At 56.1% G+C, this 20,349-nt stretch overlaps 1 protein-coding gene across 1 annotated transcript; it reads right to left on the bottom strand.

Moving 5' to 3' along the window:
• Nucleotides 1-214: 214 nt before the first annotated feature.
• On the bottom strand, nt 215-18,310 carry KPTN (kaptin, actin binding protein). The gene is made up of 12 exons (XM_073321456.2): nt 17,942-18,310; nt 14,289-14,371; nt 13,163-13,247; nt 10,304-10,358; nt 9,169-9,244; nt 8,051-8,124; nt 7,429-7,538; nt 6,190-6,285; nt 5,620-5,686; nt 4,994-5,129; nt 2,861-3,070; nt 215-847 (listed from the first exon to the last, which is right to left on the bottom strand). The coding sequence occupies exons 1-12, from the start codon at nt 18,261-18,263 to the stop codon at nt 716-718; spliced, it is 1,446 nt and encodes a 481-aa protein (XP_073177557.1). The 5' UTR covers nt 18,264-18,310; the 3' UTR covers nt 215-715.
• Between the last annotated feature and the right edge of the window lie 2,039 nt (nt 18,311-20,349).

Here is a 20,349-nt window from a genome sequence, read left to right as displayed (position 1 = left end):
CTTCCCACTTGCAAACCGCTTACCCTTCTCTGGCCAGGGGACCTGCTCCAAATTGAATGCCCAGGAGCTCCTCCATTAAAGGATCGCCTCCAATTTATAAGGGGAGAGCCCCAAATGTGCCCTGAAACGTGGCCTGCAGCCCTGTTAGCAGGGACCTCCAACTAGCTCCACACCCCCTTACCAGGGGGGATACAGATGACAGCAAGACACTGGGTGCATGGGAACTTTTACTGGGCCGGGGCGGGAGGGGGTGTTAATGTAAACATCCATCCAAGGCAGCTGTGGCCCTTGGTGTCACCGTTCAGGGTCTCTTGTGCCACGGGCTGGCCCCTGGCTGGCTGGCACAGCGTGGGCAAAGGGACTGGAGAAGTCCGATCTTCGTTCTTTGCTCTCCCCAGCAGGAGGGGAGCGCCTGGCACGTGCTGCGTGTACCAGGCATATGCTGCATGGAACTGGCACACGTCCACGTCAGGGAGGCTACAGCACAGCTTCCTGGTTGGCTGTTCCACTCTCACAGACAAAGGTCCGTTAGGGCTGGATCCTCCATCATGTCCTGATCTCGCCCTGCCGCCACCATCATTGTCCCCCTGGCCCTTCCCAGGGCAAGGGGCCTCTCTGACTGCCAGCGCTTCCCGGAGCTCCTGCGGAGAGCAGGATCCTGCAACCAGGCTGGCCAGAAATCAGCTGCGATGTGGCGAGCGCAGGCCGTGCCCAGTTATTCCTCTGTTGCTTCCCCGTCCGCACAGGCATCTCGCACCCGCTGGGAGATGCGGCTGTGGCTCGCCCGCTGTGCCACCTCCTGGCGAAGCCTCTCCAGAAGGCACTGAGCCGTCTGCTTCAGGCTATGCTGTGTGGGAGGAGAAGGGAGAGAAGCAGTGACCTGGTGAGCGGGATGGGCACAGAGAGGTTACAGCACGGCTACTGACAACCCCAACTTCCTTCAGGAGCCAGCTCATATCGCCCACCTGCCGGAACTCGCTTCAGCCGACCCGACAGGCCTCCTCTCCCGCCGCTCGACTGGCCTAGCGCTCGCTTCTGCTAACCCTGCACATGCATATGCACAAGAATCTTCTCCTCTGCAGTCCTGCCCGCCTGTCTCGCTCCATGTCATGTCAAATCTCCCAGGCCGTGAGCCTGCTAGGGCAGGGACTGCCTTGTGCGTTCCTTGTCTGGACAGCTCCCATCACAATGGATTCCTAGGTGCTGGCAGAATGATAACCAATCTCCGCTGAACGGATCTGCTCTTTCTTTCTCTGCTAGTTGTTCTGCATCCTGGCTCGTGTCTTTAACTCTGGCAAGCAGCCTGGGGTGCGTTGTGCATAGAACGCACGTTGCAAAATCGTCTGGCATTTCTGACTGCACCCCGATGTCTAACTGCGGGACTCAGGCCTGGCACCTTTCCCTTGTGACAGCTGGGTTTACAGGCGGCGTTTGGGGCTGTTCTTAAGGCCGACCATGGGGAGCCGGACTAGGGCAACTCAGACGTTTGCCTTTTCTCAGCCCTAGAGACAGTCTCCCTCTTCCTTCCTACAGTCAGCAAGGGCAGAAACTCCTGCCTCTGTTTATGAGGCTGCGGCTCTCCAGGAAGATTCTCCGAGAGGACAAAACCTGCAGTACAAGGACCATGGGGCTAGGGCGGCCCTCCCGACCCTGGGCAGCTCCTGTTGGAGCAGTGCCTGGTATGTAAGCTCCCCATTGCTGCATGCAACATTCTGGCTGTGCTCTGCAGCACCTGTACTGGGGACATTTGCCACCACTTGGAAATGGGGTTTTTACACCCCCATTTGCTGCCCTTCTCTGTTCCCCGGCATGCAGGGGCTGGCGTTTCTATTTTAAATGAATCGTTAATAGGCAAAGAGCAGAGAGGAGAAGGGACTCGACTGAGCTACGAATTCTGAGCTTGTTACCCTCAGCCTATACAAGCGCCGGTGGATTCCCAGCAAGGTAAGGCCCAGGGAATCTAGACACGATAAAAGGAAATACTCCTTCGTGTGGTGGGAAGGTACAGGAGGTGGTGTTCACAGCACAACGGATCAGAGGGTCAGTTATCACGACGCTTCTATCACCAATAACATTTGCGGCTAAGATAGGAAGAGCCAAATCTACTGCATCAGCAGATCACTGCAAGGAATCCCGCCTGTCTTCCCATATCGTTGGCCTGTGACACTATCAGAAGTTGGGAAAGGTTTTTTTTCTAAATCATCTTCTGTACCCGGCACTGGGCACTGCTGAATGCTGCACCTCCCGACTGGATGGACCAGTGACCAGAGCCAGTACAGGAAGAGGCAGGAATACCCAACTAGATGGCTCAACAGTCTGCAGAGGTCAAACAAAACCAGCTTCCTACATCCCTCCTCTCCAGCCATGCTTGGCATCCCCAGAGTTCTGCAGTATGGATCTTATCAGCTCTGGGAATTCTGGGAGACTCCCGATTGGCTAGTGAGAGGGGCAGACTCCCTCAGGGTGGAACATCTCACAATTGCAAGGGTGGGAGACCCGATTCCCAGAAATAGGGACCACAAGGATACATCAGAAATCTAACTTTAAAATATTACTCACACATTTCTTGCAGTATATTTCTTCCCCAAAGATTGCAGAGGATTTAAGCCACATACGCAAGGATCACTTCACCTGCCACAGGCATGTAACCACCTCCAGGCTGGGATGTGGCAGCTGTTTAACATCTGCATAGCAACCCCACGCACCAGTTTAGGACAGGAAGTGAGGCAGAACCCCGTGTCCAACTAACAGGAGAGTTTTCAGCCAGAGAGAACGTCATTATCGTTGGCCAGGACACCGGGACAGCTAAAGTCGGAGGGCTACTGAGATCTGCTTGGCCTTCTCAGAGGGGCCAACTCACCTGCAGAACATGCAGCCCCTTCAGACACACCACAGCCAGCTCACAGAGCCCGTCGCAGGTCAGGTCTGCGTACTCCATGGACAGCAGGGGGCTGGGGAAACTCCGCTTCCAGAGCAGCTGAAACTCCCCAGCGGGCTGCGACGAGGCTTCGGCCCCTGCTGCACCAGCTCCGGTAGCTCCCGAGTGCCTGTACTTGTAACAGAGCAGCTCCTGCAACGGGGGAAGAGAGAAACGTGCCGGGAAGCAGGCAGGCAAGTCTGCAGGTGGACAGATGGGCCCTGCTAATGATGGCCAGGCTGCGCGGGCAGGGGAGGGCGTAACCCAGCGGGACGCAGGCGCAGTGTCAAATGATCAACATCTGCAAAAGAGCCAGGGAGCTCCTATCAACCCCCATTTCTGAGCAGCCGTCCCGCCTCCAGCAGGCCTGGCATTTACTGGCCCATTTCAGCAGAAGGCATGCACAGGAAACACACACACACAGTTTAAACCTTGTTAACCAGTAGAACTCCCTGCCACTTGATTTCACTGAAGCCAAGAGCTTAGTGGGATTCAACGAGGGATGTTTGTGTGATTAACAAGAAAATACGGCATTAGAACAGTGAGGATTTGGCAGGGCTAGAGATTTTCCTGCTTTGGGGCATGAGCTGAACTCTAGCCACTAGGGGGTGTAACAGGGTCTTGCCTTATCTGGTGCTCAACCGGACACTGCCTCAGTTTCCCCAATTTTGCAGCCAAACAAAATCACCACAACCTGGGGCTTTGTACTTTTTATCCTAAGACAGTTCAACTTAAAACCAGGCACACCCAACTTCTGTCTGCAGGCTCACCAGCTCAGGAGACCCCTCCCAAGGGCTCCCATCCTCCACACAGACCAGCTGCCACAGCTCCCCCGCTCCTTTGAATCTTTCTCTGAACTCCAGCTGCCCTTTATATCTGGCTAGGGGGTCATATGGCTGAAACAGAGCTGAGGGTTAGAGGGGATCACAAATTGAATGTGTGTCAATCATGTGATGCAGTTGTGAAAAAAGTGAATAGCATTCCGGGGTGTGTTAACAGGAGTGTCGCACATAAAACCCGGGAGGTAACTGTCCCGCTCTGCTCAGTGCTGGGGAAAACACTTTACTAAAGATGTGGACAAACTGGAGAGAGCCCAGAGGAGAGCAACAAAAATGAGAAAAGGTTTAAAACACCTGACCTAGGAGGAGAGGTTAAAAAAACCTGAGCACGTCTAGTCTGGAGAACAGAGTGAGGGGGAACCTGAGAATAGTCTTCAAGGCTGGTACAAAGAGGACGGCGATCAACTGTTCTCTGTGTCCACTGCTGGTAGGACAAGGAGTAATGGGCTTAATTGGCAGCAAGGGAGATCTAGGTTTGGATATTAGGACAAACTTTCTAACTCTAAGGACAGTTAAGCTCTGGGACAGGTGACCCAGGGAGGTTGTGGATTCCCTGTCACTGGAGGATTTAAGACCAGGTTAGGCAAACCCCTGTCTGGGTTGGTCTAGGTTCACTTGACCCTGGCTCAGTGCAGGGGGCTGGATGCAATGCCCTCTCGAGGTCCCTTCCAGCCCGACATTTTGATGATGCTACGGTATGATTCTATGATCTCCCAGCAGCCCTGAACCTGAGTCACATGACCCAGGGCCAGCAGAACCAGGAGGTGGAAATACTGTGGGAGCGCCATCCCAGTGTAAACTCATGCATGCCCAGCATGGAGGTGGGGGACGATGGAGGTGAGTGGGACCCAGGGAAGTGTCACAGGCCAGAGAGCAGGTAGAAACCTCCAGGACCCCCCCCCTTCCCTGCCTGGAGCCAGCTGACCCTCTCCCCCACCTAGCAGAGTCTCAGTACCTCCCCTAACTCCCCCTATTACCCCTCTGCCCCCCATTCGCAGGGAGCTTCTGCCCCCTGGACTCAGCCTGGTAAAAGGGCCAGGCCACCTTCCTCTGAAGCAGCTGGGACTGGCCAATCCCTCGGTGCCCCATCACAGATTCACACAGCGGATCCCACCTGACACATGCTCTCGCTCCCTGCCTGGGGTCGGCCCTAGACCAGCCCGTTTCAGTGGGTTTCACCATGCAGACAGGGAAGCAGCAGCCCACCTCCAGCAGCCTGCCGTGCCCCTCCACCTACCTGTCCGTATGTGCCCAGGAGTATCTCGGGCGCTCCGTCGAAATCGATGTCCGTCACCAAGGCACAGAGCACGCTGTCATGCCGGTCACTGGCTGGCAGGGTCAGCTGGTCTGCCAGCCCATGGGTCAGGACATTCCTGGGGGGCATGGTGGGGGAAGTTACCAAACACAGAGCAGGGATCTCCCGAGGCCCAGCCCAGCCCCCTACGCGCTGGGCCACACTGCATCTCAAACCACCCCCCAGGTAGCCTGGGTTAGGGTCAGGACTGAGGAAGGCTCCTCGGGGGGGACCCTGGCTCCGGGAAAGGCTGCCTGTTGCTGGGCTAGGCGAGCTGTTCCCCTCCTGGTCACGGCCTCGTCTCCAACGGAGCTGGAGGGGAGCAAAGGCCGTGCATTCCGCGTTCGTAGGCGCACACGAGACTGGGGATCCTGCCGATCCAAGCTGCAGGTGAGCTGGCGGGAAGGGACCTGCCCCCAAGCCAGCCAGGCTGCAGCGGCTCTCCGATGCTCAGCCCCACGCTCACTCTGCCCTCGCGACCCGGTCATCCCCAGCCAGGGTGTGGAAAGGGCCCCATGGTGGGATGCCGGCAAAGCGCGTCTTGGCACATCCCAGCCCCCAGCACTGACCTGTATACCACGGACAGCTCGATGGTGCTAGTGACGAGAACACTGTAGCCCTGGTCGCCTGCATTACCTAGTGGGAGCAGACATGGCAGGTGGTGACGGGGAGACACACCAGCCAGCGGGCTAACGCTTGGCTCCCAGCCATTGCAGAGCTCGGGGCAGCTTCCCTCTCCGCATCTGTCAGCCAAGCTCATCTGGGCCCTCCTCGACCCCACTCCACCTGCTGCCTTGCTTCAGCCTGACTCCGTTGCTGGGGACAAGTGAAGCGGGAAGCAGGACTCCAGTGGCCTGAACCACCCCGAAATGTGCCCCCCAAGACTTAGGGGCACAGAACAAGTGGCTGTGAGCTAACCCACCTGAACCCCAGGCAGCCCCAAAGGACTGGAAACCGGAGCGAGGAAGGGGGCTGGGTCTGTTTGCGAGGGCGAGGGAAAGCATTCTGTACTCTGCGCTGCAAGGGTTAATGTGCATCAGACCCCACAGAGCACCCCATGAGTTACAAATGAACCCCCCCAATGTCCGCTTGGTCAAATCTAAGTCACACCTCCCACCCCCAGCTCCCTTCGCGCTTACCATTCTGGGCAGGGTCACCCCCAGGGGACGGCAGTGTGAACAGCAGGACCTTGGAGATGGGGCCGTCCTGCTGAATGCTCCAGCTCTGCAGCACCTCTGCAACGGAGAGACACAGGGCGCTGAGGGCAAGGCGGGCGACCAGGCGACAGCTGGGTGGAACTTTTTGGACAAAATGTTCTCCCACCGGGTCACCAAAACCATTAGCGGGAAAGGATCAGTTTTGATGAATTTCCCGACTGAAAAAAAAGTTAAAATGTTTCAGAAAAGTTGGGGCGTGGGAGAGGGGGTGTGGGTTTAAAATTTAACGTAGTTTACACTAAACAAAGGGTTTAAAAAAAAAAAAAAGGTTGTAATCGAAACGTTTGGAAATTAACAAAACGTTTCCACTGACCTGAATCCAGATTCGTTTTGGTTTGTCAGGCTGTAAAATCTGGGGGAGGATTTTGACTTTTTGTCCCAATTCGGGATGGAAACGGCTTCAAAATCTCCAACTCCCAGCAGAGATGGGAATGCCCATCAGATCCTGTCTGGCCAAGCCCCTGTCCCGAGGGATGTAGCAGAAAGCTCCCACAGTCCACTCCCCAGGGCCATGCAGAACCTCGGTTCAGATGAGTTCCCCTCCTTCTCGAGCTAATTCATATTCAATCTAACTCGTGTGTTAGACAGTTTGCGTTTTTGTTTATTTACTAGGTAATCTGCTTTGATCTGTTTGCTATGACTTATAATCACTTAAAATCTATCTTCTGTAGTTAATAAGCTTGTTTTTGCTTTATCTAAACCAGTGAGTTTGAGTGAAATGCATGGGAAAACATAGCTTAAGGGACAAAGGCTGTTGCCTAATCCTCTCCACATTGAGGGGGAGGCGAACTGGATAATAAAATTCATACTGATTGGGGTTTGGACCAGGGCAGAATGCCACAGCCCTTGGATCCTAGCTTGGGAAGCTGGTGGTTATTTTGGCTGTAGCCTTTCTACTGTTGGTTCGTGCAGTGGCTAGCCAGAAAGCCTGCAGGTAACTGCAGCTGGGTGTGTCCCTACCTGTGTGAATGCTGGTGGAAGTGTAGGGCCAGGAGCAGGTCTGCAGCTTGTCACAGCAGCTCATTGAGAGAGGGAGCCCAGGCTGGTGGGTCAGAGGGCTCAGCAGTACCCCAGTTCCAGGTGGCACCACGGGGGGAACCCATCACACCCGGCTCACCCACTGATGTCTTACATGCCCTTGGAAGGGCAGCCCTGGCTCACCTCTGCTGGCCTGCTCCACCTGGGCCACCCGGACGTAGCCACTCTGGCACCCAAAGGCTGTGAGACGCCGGCCTGAGCCAGGGATGTTGCAGACGTCCAGCCACAGCACGCTGCGGGGGGAAACACAAGACGTGGGGCTGTGCACGGCCGGGGGGGAGGGGACACTGCCCCGAGGAAGAGGAGGTGGGAGAGGAAAGGAAAAGGCAGTGAGAGAGAATACGGCGGGGAAGGAGGAGAACGTGTCGGGGGGACCAGGGGCCGCAGGGCTGAGAGTAGCAGCAGGAAGCCCTTGCATGTGAGCACCAGGCTGAGCCATCTTTAAGGGTGGCCAACAGCACAGAGTTCGCGACCACACTTCCCACTTGCTACAGCGGGGGAGGAGGTCCGGCTAGGTGGGGCGGGCGACTGGGCGTGGGAAAGGCTGGGAACCACTGGTGATATCGGGGTATAAACCGTGGGTTAGAGCCGCAGCTGCTGTCAAATGGAAGACTCTGCTCCAATGGAGTGACACCGATCGGGGGATCGGGCCTCTGCCCCACCCACGCTAACACGGACACCTCCTCCCCCACCCTGCCGCTCAGCCCCCCGGGAGAATGCACCCCTAACAAACCATTTCTCCTACTTGCTGGGCAGCTCCTGGAGCTCCGGGAAGAGGTTCTGCACGGGCTGCTCCTCGAACTGGTGCAAGCCTTCATTCTGCAAGGGGAAAGCGGTCCCATCATCAGTCCAGGCCCAGCCAGACACTGAGCTCAGATACACTGGGGGCCAATCCCAGTTACTCCCATTGAACTTGCCCCAGTGTGCCTTTGAGGCAGCATGGCCTAGTGGTTGGAACACCACACAGACTCAGGAGACCCGGGATCTATTTCCAGCTCTGCCTTGGCCTGCTGGGCGACCTTGGGCAAAGTCACCTCTCTTTCCCTGTGCCTCAGTTTCCCTATCCCAAAAGGGATGATGAGACCAACCTCCTCTGTAAAGTGCTGTAGGATCTACTGACGGAGAGTACTAGGCAACACTTTTCTATAACCACATGGAACTTTTTTTTTTTTAAAAGGGATAGTGCACACAGTCCTTCCCCAACGCAGATACCAGCAGCCCTGCATCTCTGGGAAGGAAGTGAACCTGCACCAGGTGTCACACAACAAGCCCCCAGCCGTGTGAGGCCCCGGGGAGGGGAAGAGAGCCACAGGGTGCAATGCAAGTGCAACAGAGCAGGGCTCTTAGTATTAGAGAAGCAACGAAGGGTCATGGTGGATTCTCAGCACTTGGAGTCTCTCTCTCGAGACAGGACATCTCTTCCTAAGAGCTCTGCTCTAGCTCAACCACAAGCTATGGGCTGGAGGCAGAAAGAACAGGGGGAAATTCTTCAGCCGGTGTTATGCAGGTCAGCACAGAATCCCCCATTTCCTGTCCTAAAGTGCTGTACAGATGGCTGGGGAACAGCTGCCAGACCTCACCCCTTTGGGGGCCACATTTGGCACTGCTTGAGCGAGTGCTGCCACACCCCACTCCAGAGGCAGCTGCATGGCAGCCCTGCGTGAGGGATCCCCATGTTATCAGCTGCCCCACCCTATTCCAGAGGTGGCTGCATTTTAGTGAAGGTAAGTAATCCCTGTGTTGGAAAGGAAAGGTGCCAGGCCACACAGGAATCAATTGTTCTCCAAGTGACCTCCAGAGCACATGGCTCTGTACCAGGGCAGAACCCAGCAGCAGGCGGCTCCTCCTGGGCACTGATCTCACCTCTTTGTACAGGTGAATGCAGGGGTCGTTCCCACTCAGCAGAAAGACTGTCTCTGGCTGGTCTCCAACATGGACTCTAGAAGAGCAGAAAAGGAAAATAATTACCAGGAGAAGTGGCGATTCCACACACTTGAGGATCCAGCTGTGGGAAAGGTGCCGCTGGAGGAAAGATTTTGCTGCCGATGGATCCCAAAGCACTTCGCATGGGCCTGGTTCTGAATGGTGCTGAGCACCCCGATTCTCAGGGACTTCAGCAGGACTTGAGGTTGTTTAGCACTTCGGGATCCAGCACACACAGTACACCGCCACTGCAATGCAGCCAGCTCTGGGGTGGAACGCTGTAACTCTTTAACAGTGAATGGCAGTGCCATTAGGTAGGTTAGGACAGGGGGAGGAGAAATGAAATTGCAAAGGGAATTTAGGAAAGCAGAATGGAATTTCCCTGGGATGGAATTTGGACTGGATTCCGCCCAGGGCTGACACGCCTAACTCTTCTCAAGAAAAGTGCTATCAGATCTTTAAGGAGCATGAACAATCCTAGGTCTGGTTTACACCTAAAAACATAGGTTAATGTAAGCTGCCTGCATCACCCTATTTGCGCATGTGTCTACACTTCCATTTGTCTCTGGCTGTCATAAACGCCCCGTTACAGCAACGCAGTCCAACCACCTCCCCAGGCAGTCTGGTATGATGGCCAACCTACCAAGATCGAGGCAGGGCGAGCATCGACACTGTGTGACCTGTGCTAATCCTAACAGTCCTCCAGCCGCTGTCCCACAATGCCCCATTCCCTGCATCAGTGACCACTCTGGTCACAATTGTAAACTCCACTGCCCAAGGGTCACGGAGACTGGAAGCCACCCCTGCGTGTTTCTGAAATGCCTTTCCTGGATCACCCGCCTTGTTCTGCACAACTGCCCAGCCGACCATGCCCGTTCCACGTACTAGACACACCCGGGCCCCGAAAGACAGGATGGCAAATCCCAGAGTCTTCAATGTCTTTTTTACAGCTGATGTTTAAAGCAGAGAGGGGCCGGGGGGATGGACGGTCATGCCACGTGGAGCGGTGATTGCTAGTGTGAGCTTGCAGGCTCGTGTATGGGAAGAAAAGAGAATGGCGGAGCGATATACGTACTCCGCATGGTACAGCTGGAATGGGGTGAACTGCAGCTCCAGGTTCAAGCAGCTTTCTGGAGGGGAAGAACAGAGATGAGTAAGAAGGTAAATCGGACACAGAATTACCTGCCGGTTCTCTAACAAAACACCACCACAAATCACCACAGGCTCTCCGAGAGTCACTGTGTGACCCTGGCAAATCACGGCACCTCTCCAGGCCTCACGCCCTCACTGGAGAGCGGTGACAGGGCAGCTAGAGTTAAGGTTACAGTCAGCTTTCTGTTTCAAGCTGGACTCTTCTATGGCCTCTAAAATCGGCAGGGGAACTTAGATTGAACAGGAATGTGGTGTGCCTCATGGGGGCGCAAGATAGGTTAGTGAGCCGTATTGGGGGTCATGCAACAAAGGGGTTTCTGAGACACAGACACCTCCCCATCCCTCAAAAGAGCTTTTCTTAAGGTTCACAGATTTTTTCCAATACGCAACAGGGTTCAAAGCGGGTTGTGAAAGGATAAAATGAGGGTGACAATACTTCCTTCAGCTTACTGTTTGGCTGCCCTGGCTGTTAGCCTGTACGCTCTTTGGGGCAGGGACTGTCTCTTACTAGATGCATGTGCAGCGCCCGGCACAATGGGGGCCTGATCTCGGTCGGGGTCTGGGCAGCGCCTGGCGCAAATGGGACCTAATCTTGGTCAGGGTCTGAGGCAGTGCCTGGTACAACGGGGGCCCTAATCTCAGTTGGGGTCTCTAGGCATACCATAATATTCATAATTCAAATTAGGCTGGGGAACAGACAGTCATTCTGTCAATCTTGCACTGCCCCCTGCCCTCCTCCCCTAGCTATGGGCTAAACGGGACGTAGCAGGAATTAAAGAGGGGAGAGGAACCTACCCAGGATTCTAGGAAAGCTGAAGGGCCTAAAATTTAACAAGAGCCTCCTGATACTATTTCCTTTTTAACATGTTTCCATAGTAAGACGACAGGGGGACCCGAATAAATCCATAAGTATCTTCAAGATGAGGATTGCAACAGTGTTAAAATCCCGGCCACCCAGCTCAGTTCTGCAGACAGTACATTTAATCTGACTGAAGGATGCGTGCACCAGCAAAAGTTACACTAGGCAGCCAATTCTAGCAAGAATTCTCTGAAGTAACTTAAAGATCTTCATCTCTGGAACAAAATCTTCATCTCTGGATCATTTTTCAGCACCTGTCAGCTTGCAGAATCCCCAAGGGTAACTCACCTACTGTTAGGATAAAGATATTCAGGCCTGTCTGCAAAGGCCTGTACTTTAAGAATTTAGGTGTATTCTTATCACTTGGCTAGTTCTAGAGGTATAAAAGAAAGAATCAAAATCACCGTCTGCTGGTGTAAGGGCCTTCTCTTACTGTGACAGTCTGAGGCCCTGTTCTTAGGCTAAGGCCTTTGGCTAAGCAGCAGAGGCAGCCATAAGCTAGGAAGCAAACAGTCACATCCTCACATTCCAAACTAGTCACATTGAAATAAGGTGCTATTGGGCTGTTAGGCACTATCAGGACAGGATTGTATTCCTATCACCTCCAGAGAAAGGGAAGTGCCTAGAAAATGTAAAAGGAAACTTAGTTTGATAGCATCCTGTCTGGCAAGAACTCACTTATCAATAGCTGGGATGTGAAATCCTCACTTCTGTATTGTCTTGTCATTATAGTTCCCACTTTGCTGTTGTTTGTCTGTATAATCTCTGTCTGGTTCTGTGATTGTTCCTGTCTGCTGTATAATTAATTTTGCTGGGTGTAAACTAATTAAGGTGGTGGGATATAATTGGGTACATAATCATGTTACAATATGTTAGGATTGGTTAGCTAAATTTCAGGAAAATGATTGGTTAAGGTATAGCTAAGCAGAACTCAAGTTTTACTATATAATCTGTAGTCAATGAGGAAGTGAGGGGGTGAAGGGGTGGGTGGGGGAGATGGGAACAGGGGTGCGGAAATTGGAATCATGTTTTGCTAAAGGGGGAAATGGGAACAGGGAATGGGAGTAAGGAAGTTGGAATCATGTTTGGCTAAGGGCAGGAATGGGAACAGGGACACAGGTATAAGGCTCTGCGGTGTCAGAGCTGGGAAGGAGGATACTAAGGAAGGAAACTGAAATCATGCTTGCTGGAAGTTCACCCCAATAAACATCGAACTGTTTGCACCTTTGGACTTCGGGTATTGTTGCTCTCTGTTCATGCGAGAAGGACCAGGGAAGTAAGTGGGTGAAGGAGTAAGCCCCCTAACACCTACCACTAAAATGCAGCCACCTCTTGGGTGGGCTACAGCAGCTGTTCAACCGCACACAGAACTGCCATAGCATTGCAACTGTTATTTGCGGTTTATTATTTCGATTACAGCAGCACGCACAAGCCAGAGCCCATCATGCCAAAGGCCGTACAGACATACAGGAAGGGACAGTCCCTGCTCGGAAGGGCAGAAAGTTCCGCAACTGGAACAAACGTGGGAACTTTAGGAAGACAATACATTACTCACATTGGCCAGGACCCCAGGGATGACAACCAGAGCTTTAGGGAAAGCGTGGGGGGACCTTTTGCAACCTGTAACTGGCCAGATTTCAGTTAGGTCTTCTCTGAAAGAGGGTGCCTCACAGGGGAGAGCGCCCACCCTTCAGAGCACTCCCAGTTGAGTCATCAACACCACTCCCTGAAGCACCTGTGTTTTCCCTAGAGGTCCCCCAGCTAAGTACTGAGCCAGGCTGATGCGGCTTAGCTTGTAAGATGTGACAAGATCGCAGCCCTTGGGTTGACTGCAGGAGGCCAATTATATTTACTCTCTGCTGCCCCGCTCCCACCAAACAACAGCACAGAGGTCAGAGGTCAGACGTTAGCTTGGTTACTTACGTGCGATGGAGTCCAGGTTATATTCCGATCCAGGCTCATAGTCACAATAAATGTTCAGAAACGGACTCGCTTTATCTCCAGAGTCCTGGAGAGAGAGAGTGAAAGAGGAACCCGTCTGAGGATCATCAGCGATGTTAGCTTAGGGAGTAACAGAACCTGTGAGGTTCATTTCAAAGCACAACATTTTTAAAAGGACACATTATCATACCATTTCCGTAAGGGAACGGACAGTTCTGGGGACCAACAATGGAGTCTAAATCCTAGCCCTCTGCTATTATTTATTATATAGGACCCCTGGTCATGAACCAGCATGCCACGGCGCTAGGCAGAAACTCAGAACAAAACCACACTCCCTACCCCACAAAGCTTACAGTCTAATTATCTCACTAGAGACAACAGATGGACCTGGACTGAGGAGTACAAGGGAACAATACCGGCCTGTAGAATAGGCAGCTAATCAGGGGCTCAAAGCTGTCACTGTCATGGGAATAACAGCTGGTTCAGTGGCCTATGTAACGTCAAGCACTTTCCATCAGTAGATCTCAAAGCACTTTCCAAAGGAGGGTGGTATAATTATCTCCATTTTACAGAAGGGAAAACTGAGGCACAGAGCAGGTCTCAGACCTCTTTCATGCTAGCTGTCTCAGCAAAGAAGCCAAGAATTTGGGCTGAGATTTTTCATATGAGCCTAAGGGACTTAGGGACCCAAATCCAATTGAAAGTCAGCGGCAATTGGGCATCTAAGTCATTTAGCCTCTCTGGGTCTCCACTGCCTATCTGTACACTGAGGATAATAGCATGGATCTACCTCAGAGGAGTGGTGTAAGAATAAGCACATTAAAGACAATGAGCTCAGACACTACAGAAATGAGGATCATAGTAGGTCGCTAGATTAGACAGATGTGCATGGAGTTAGTTAGATTAGATCTGCACCCAGGACACATGGCAGGACTGTGTACGCAGCGTAGAAGTTTGCCCTGCTGCTGACTGGGATGAAGCAGTTTTGTTGCTCGCTACATGCTCAGGGATTTCACTTCAGCACCTTCCACACAGCTACATGTACTTTAAAATGCAACAAACTCCACCTGTTGAAGAAAGCGGAGGGCAGGAAAGGAAAAGCAGGTACCTTAATGAAAGTTATTCCCACCACGAGACCCCTCTTCGGCGGCGACTTGCTGAAAGTGTCAATCGAGACAATCTCAGCATCAACTGCCAAGAAACAATAAATCATTGACACAACTGGTTACTATTATTTGTACCAGGGAACAGGTCCCCATGGTGCTAGGGTTGTACAGGCAGAGACTAAAATAACAGTCCCTGCCTTGCAGAGTTTACCATTTTAGATTAACAGTTTAAATTTTTGCCAAAGGTCACAAAGTTTAATGCAATAATAATAAACTTTGCACAATACTTGACTCCTGTTTGCAGGCCTTATACAAACAAAGAGTGTTTTTCCATAACCTCTCAGGTGCCTTTAAAAACAATGGCTACATTTCACCAGAGGGAGGATCTCAAGGCAATTTACAAAGATCAGTCCCATTATCCTCATTCCAGAGACAGAGAGAAACTGAGACACAGGTCCAAGGCCACACAAAGAATCCTCAGGAAAGCTAGGAACAGAACCCAGGAGTCCCCGTTCCCTGTTCTAACCTCAAAACCTCACTCCTCTCCCAAAACCCAGGAGTCCTGACTCCCAGCCCCCTGACCTAACAATGACTAACAGACCCTCCCTCTGCCCCTAATCTGACCTCTCTCACCAAGGAAATAACTGAAAAGGTCCCTGTCACCCACCTCGGGTGGACTCACCCCAACCTGAGTGTGCTCCCTAACCCCTCTCCCCAGGAATGGAGGTGAACTGAAGCACCCCCAACCCCAGAATGACCCCCTGACCCCTCTCACCAGGGGTATAGGTGCACTGCAGTTCCGATGAAGTGAGCTGTAGCTCACGAAAGCTTATCCTCAAATAAATTTGTTAGTCTCTAAGATGCCACAAATACTCCTATATCCTTTTTGCAGTACCCTTGGCCACCCACCCCTGCGTGACCCCTGGCCCCTCTCACCAGGGATGTGGCTGAATTGCAGCCCCCTGGCCGGCCACCCACCCCCGCGTGACCCCTGACCCCAGAACGACCCCTGATGCTCTCACCAGGGATGTACGTGAATTGCAGCCCCCTGGCCACCCACCCCAGGTGACCCCTGACCCCAGAACAACCCCCGGCCCCTCTCACCAGGGATGTGGGTGAACTGCAGCCCCCTGGCCACCCACCCCCAGGTGACCCCTGACCCCAAAACGACACCCGGTCCCTCTCACCGGGGATGTGGGTGAACTGCAGCCCCCGGGCCACCCACCCCAGGTGACCCCTGACCCCAGAACGACCCCCGGCCCCTCTCACTGGGGATGTAGGTGAACTGCAGCCCCCGGGCCACCCACCCCAGGTGACCCCTGACCCCAGAGTGACCCCCGGCCCCTCTCACCGGGGATGTAGGTGAACTGCAGCCCCCTGGCCACCCACCCCAGGTGACCCCTGACCCCAGAGTGACCCCCGGCCCCTCTCACCGGGGAGGTGGGTGAACTGCAGCCCCCGGGCCACCCACCCCAGGTGACCCCTGACCCCAGAGTGACCCCCGGCCCCTCTCACCGGGGAGGTGGGTGAACTGCAGCCCCCGGGCCACCCACCCCCAGGTGACCCCTGACCCCAGAACAACCCCCGGCCCCTCTCACAGGGGATGTAGGTGAACTGCAGCCCCCGGGCCACCCACCCCAGGTGACCCCTGACCCCAGAGTGACCCCCGGCCCCTCTCACCGGGGATGTAGGTGAACTGCAGCCCCCGGGCCACCCACCCCAGGTGACCCCTGACCCCAGAGTGACCCCCAGCCCCTCTCACCAGGGAGGTGGGTGAACTGCAGCCCCCGGGCCACCCACCCCAGGTGACCCCTGACCCCAGAGTGACCCCCAGCCCCTCTCACCGGGGATGTGGGTGAACTGCAGCCCCCTGGCCACCCACCCCCAGGTGACCCCTGACCCCAGAGTGACCCCCGGCCCCTCTCACCGGGGAGGTGGGTGAACTGCAGCTCCCTGGCCACCCACCCCCAGGTGACCCCTGACCCCAGAGTGACCCCCGGCCCCTCTCACCGGGGAGGTGGGTGAACTGCAGCCCCCGGGCCACCCACCCCCAGGTGACCCCTGACCCCAGAGTGACCCCCGGCCCCTCTCACCGGGGATGTAGGTGAACTGCAGCCCCATGGCCACCCACCCCCAGGTGACCCCTGACCCCAGAGTGACCCCCGGCCCCTCTCACCGGGGAGGTGGGTGAACTGCAGCTCCCTGGCCACCCACCCCAGGTGACCCCTGACCCCAGAGTGACCCCCGGCCCCTCTCACCGGGGAGGTGGGTGAACTGCAGCCCCCGGGCCACCCACCCCCAGGTGACCCCTGACCCCAGAGTGACCCCCGGCCCCTCTCACCGGGGATGTAGGTGAACTGCAGCTCCCTGGCCACCCACCCCAGGTGACCCCTGACCCCAGAGTGACCCCCGGCCCCTCTCACCGGGGATGTAGGTGAACTGCAGCTCCCTGGCCACCCACCCCCAGGTGACCCCTGACCCCAGAGTGACCCCCGGCCCCTCTCACCGGGGAGGTGGGTGAACTGCAGCCCCCGGGCCACCCACCCCAGGTGACCCCTGACCCCAGAGTGACCCCCGGCCCCTCTCACCGGGGAGGTGGGTGAACTGCAGCCCCCTGGCCACCCACCCCAGGTGACCCCTGACCCCAGAGTGACCCCCGGCCCCTCTCACCGGGGATGTAGGTGAACTGCAGCCCCCGGGCCACCCACCCCAGGTGACCCCTGACCCCAGAGTGACCCCCGGCCCCTCTCACCGGGGAGGTGGGTGAACTGCAGCCCCCGGGCCACCCACCCCAGGTGACCCCTGACCCCAGAGTGACCCCCGGCCCCTCTCACCGGGGATGTAGGTGAACTGCAGCCCCCGGGCCACCCACCCCAGGTGACCCCTGACCCCAGAGTGACCCCCGGCCCCTCTCACCGGGGATGTAGGTGAACTGCAGCCCCCGGGCCACCCACCCCAGGTGACCCCTGACCCCAGAGTGACCCCCGGCCCCTCTCACCGGGGATGTAGGTGAACTGCAGCCCCCGGGCCACCCACCCCAGGTGACCCCTGACCCCAGAGTGACCCCCGGCCCCTCTCACCGGGGAGGTGGGTGAACTGCAGCCCCCGGGCCACCCACCCCAGGTGACCCCTGACCCCAGAGTGACCCCCGGCCCCTCTCACCGGGGATGTAGGTGAACTGCAGCCCCCGGGCCACCCACCCCAGGTGACCCCTGACCCCAGAGTGACCCCCGGCCCCTCTCACCGGGGATGTAGGTGAACTGCAGCCCCCGGGCCACCCACCCCAGGTGACCCCTGACCCCAGAGTGACCCCCGGCCCCTCTCACCGGGGATGTAGGTGAACTGCAGCCCCCGGGCCACCCACCCCAGGTGACCCCTGACCCCAGAGTGACCCCCGGCCCCTCTCACCGGGGAGGTGGGTGAACTGCAGCTCCCGGGCCACCCACCCCAGGTGACCCCTGACCCCAGAGTGACCCCCGGCCCCTCTCACCGGGGAGGTGGGTGAACTGCAGCTCCCGGGCCACCCACCCCAGGTGACCCCTGACCCCAGAGTGACCCCCGGCCCCTCTCACCGGGGAGGTGGGTGAACTGCAGCTCCCGGGCCACCCACCCCCAGGTGACCCCTGACCCCAGAGTGACCCCCGGCCCCTCTCACCGGGGATGTAGGTGAACTGCAGCTCCCGGGCCACCGGCCGCAATTTCTGCCGCAGGTCCTGGTAGCGGAAGTAAATCACCTTCCCCTTCAGGGTGGCCACCAGGAGCCCCCTGGGGCCCCCGCCGCAGGCTCGCCCGGGGCCCGCCGCGCCCTCGGGCCCGGGCCCGGGCCCGCCCGCCGCCTCCAGCCCCGCCTCCCGCTCCGGGCCCCCCCCGGCCAGCGCCGCCAGCCCGTAGACGTTGCTCTGGGAGGCCAGGCGGGTGAAGCTGTCCTCCGGCAACGGGCAGCCCCGGCGCGCCCCCGGGGGCTGAGGCGGCTCCATGCCCCCTCGTCCCGCGGCCACCCGCCCTCCCGGGTCAGGCAGCTCAGCGGACACCTCCCCGCGGAGGGGTCCTCGCCGGCCGGCCAGGCAGGCGCTCGCGGGGGGCAGCTCGGCCAGGCGGGCGGGCCTCGCGCAGCCACGGGCGCCAGCGTCGCGGCGGGTGACGTCACGAGTCCGGGCAGGGCAAGGTGCCCGGAGCCAAAATGGCGCCCGCGGGGCAGCGGGGAGGAGCCGTGCCCCCTCGCGGAGGGGAGGGTGGGGGGTGGTCTGGGTCAGCCCCCCCGCATGCATGGGGTAGGGGATGGGGAAGTCGCCCCATGGGGCAGGAGCTGGGAGGGGTCACTTGAGGCAGCCCCCCCCAGGGGCAAGGGGGCCACGCCCCCTCTGCGGGGGAGGGGACAGAACGGTCCCCTGGGGCAGCCCCCCCATGGGGCAGGGGAGGGAAGGGCCAGCTGGGACAGCTCCTCGAGGGGGCAGGGAGGGCTCAGGGCAGCCCCTCACACATACACGGAGCGTTAGGGCAGCAAGGGCAGGTGCCCCACACCTAGGGGGAAGGGGCGCTCAGAGTAATCCCCCTCCCCTATGCAGGCATAGAGTAGTAACCCTTTCCAGGGGGCAGGGCCCACTGTACCCATGAGGGGGGAAAAGGACATGAAGGGCATCTGCCCCCACAGAAGGGGCAGGACTTGGGGCAGCCCTGCCCCCCGCCCCCAAGAGTAGCAGGGCAGCCTCCCTCTATGGGGCGTGACATTGGGAGGGGAACTCAAAACAGCCCCTGAACACACCTCCAAGGCAAGGTTAAGGGTAGTCACTTGGCCCCAGACAAGGGAGTGCTCTGGACAGAGACACACCCAGCTTCCCCCCCCCCCCCACACACACACACACACTGGACAGGAAGAGAGGGAAGCATTTAGGACAAACTCTCAACATACAGAAAAGGAACAGGTCCACCATCTTGCCTCAGTTTCCATGCTGGTGCCCTGCCCTCACACTGCAGCAAGTGAGAAGTGATGTGACGCCTTTGCAACAACAGGCATTCTCCACTCAGAATAAACTTAAAAGGGTCTAAACTTCTACCTGACAAGACACAAAGCGCAATCACGCGTGTAGCTCGCTTTTTCCTCAGCAGTGGGGATGGTTTGGAGGGTAAAGAGAGGGTCCAGCCTGGCTGAATTCAGGGTTCAACACAGCTGTGATACAAGAAGAGAGTTCTATGCTAAAGTCTGTGTTATATCCGCTCATAGATTCTGCCTGGGAAAGTTTTGTAAAAATTAGCACTAGCTTTTTCCATACTGTAGGAGCAGAGGTGGATTTTGTCACTACTAAACCCCTAGTTTGAAGATAGGGACCCTCTATCATAGCAGGTTTCAGAGTAACATGTGTGTTAGTCTGTATTCGCAAAAAGAAAAGGAGGATTTGTGGCACCTTAGAGACTAACCAATTTATTTGAGCATGAGCTACAGTTCACTTCATCGGATGTATACTGTGGAAAGTGTAGAAGATCTTTTTATACACACAAAGCATGAAAAAATACCTCACCCCACTCTCCTGCTAGTAATAGCTTATCTAAAGTGATCACTCTCCTTACACACTATCAGAGGCTCGTTCACCTGCACATCCACCACTGTGATATATGCCATCATGTGCCAGCAATGCCCCTCTGCCATGTACATTGGCAACTGGACAGTCTCTACGTAAAAGAATAAATGGACACAAATCAGATGTCAAGAAATAACATTCATAAACCAGTCGGAGAACACTTCAATCTCTCTGGTCATGCGATTACAGACATGAAAGTTGCGATGTTACAACAAAAAAACTTCAAATCCAGACTCCAGCGAGAGACTGCTGAATTGGAATTCATTTGCAAATTGGATACGATTAATTTAGGCTTGAATAGAGACTGGGAGTGGCTAAGTCATTATGCAAGGTAATGTTTTCCTAACCACCACCCCCCCGCTTTCCTCAGACGTTCTTGTTAAACGCTGGATTTGGGCTGGAAACGGCCCACCTTGATTATCATACACATTGTAAGGAGAGTGATCACTTTAGATAAGCTATTACCAGCAGGAGAGTGGGGTGGGGG

Source organism: Lepidochelys kempii, chromosome 23 (genome assembly GCF_965140285.1).
Source record: "Lepidochelys kempii isolate rLepKem1 chromosome 23, rLepKem1.hap1, whole genome shotgun sequence".
In the NCBI taxonomy this organism is placed as follows: domain Eukaryota; kingdom Metazoa; phylum Chordata; order Testudines; family Cheloniidae; genus Lepidochelys; species Lepidochelys kempii.
This window is presented reverse-complemented; position numbering and strand designations above follow the sequence as displayed.

Excerpts from the sequence above, each read along its gene's own strand:
- KPTN (XM_073321456.2), bottom strand. The coding sequence starts at position 18,263 with ATGGAGCCGCCTCAGCCCCCGGGGGCGCGCCGGGGCTGCCCGTTGCCG. Across the intron at positions 8,125-9,168 it reads GCATTCACCTGTACAAAGAG|AATGAAGGCTTGCACCAGTT; the intron begins GTGAGATCAGTG and ends TTCCCCTTGCAG. Across the intron at positions 5,687-6,189 it reads GGGTGACCCTGCCCAGAATG|GTAATGCAGGCGACCAGGGC; the intron begins GTAAGCGCGAAG and ends TGCTCCCACTAG.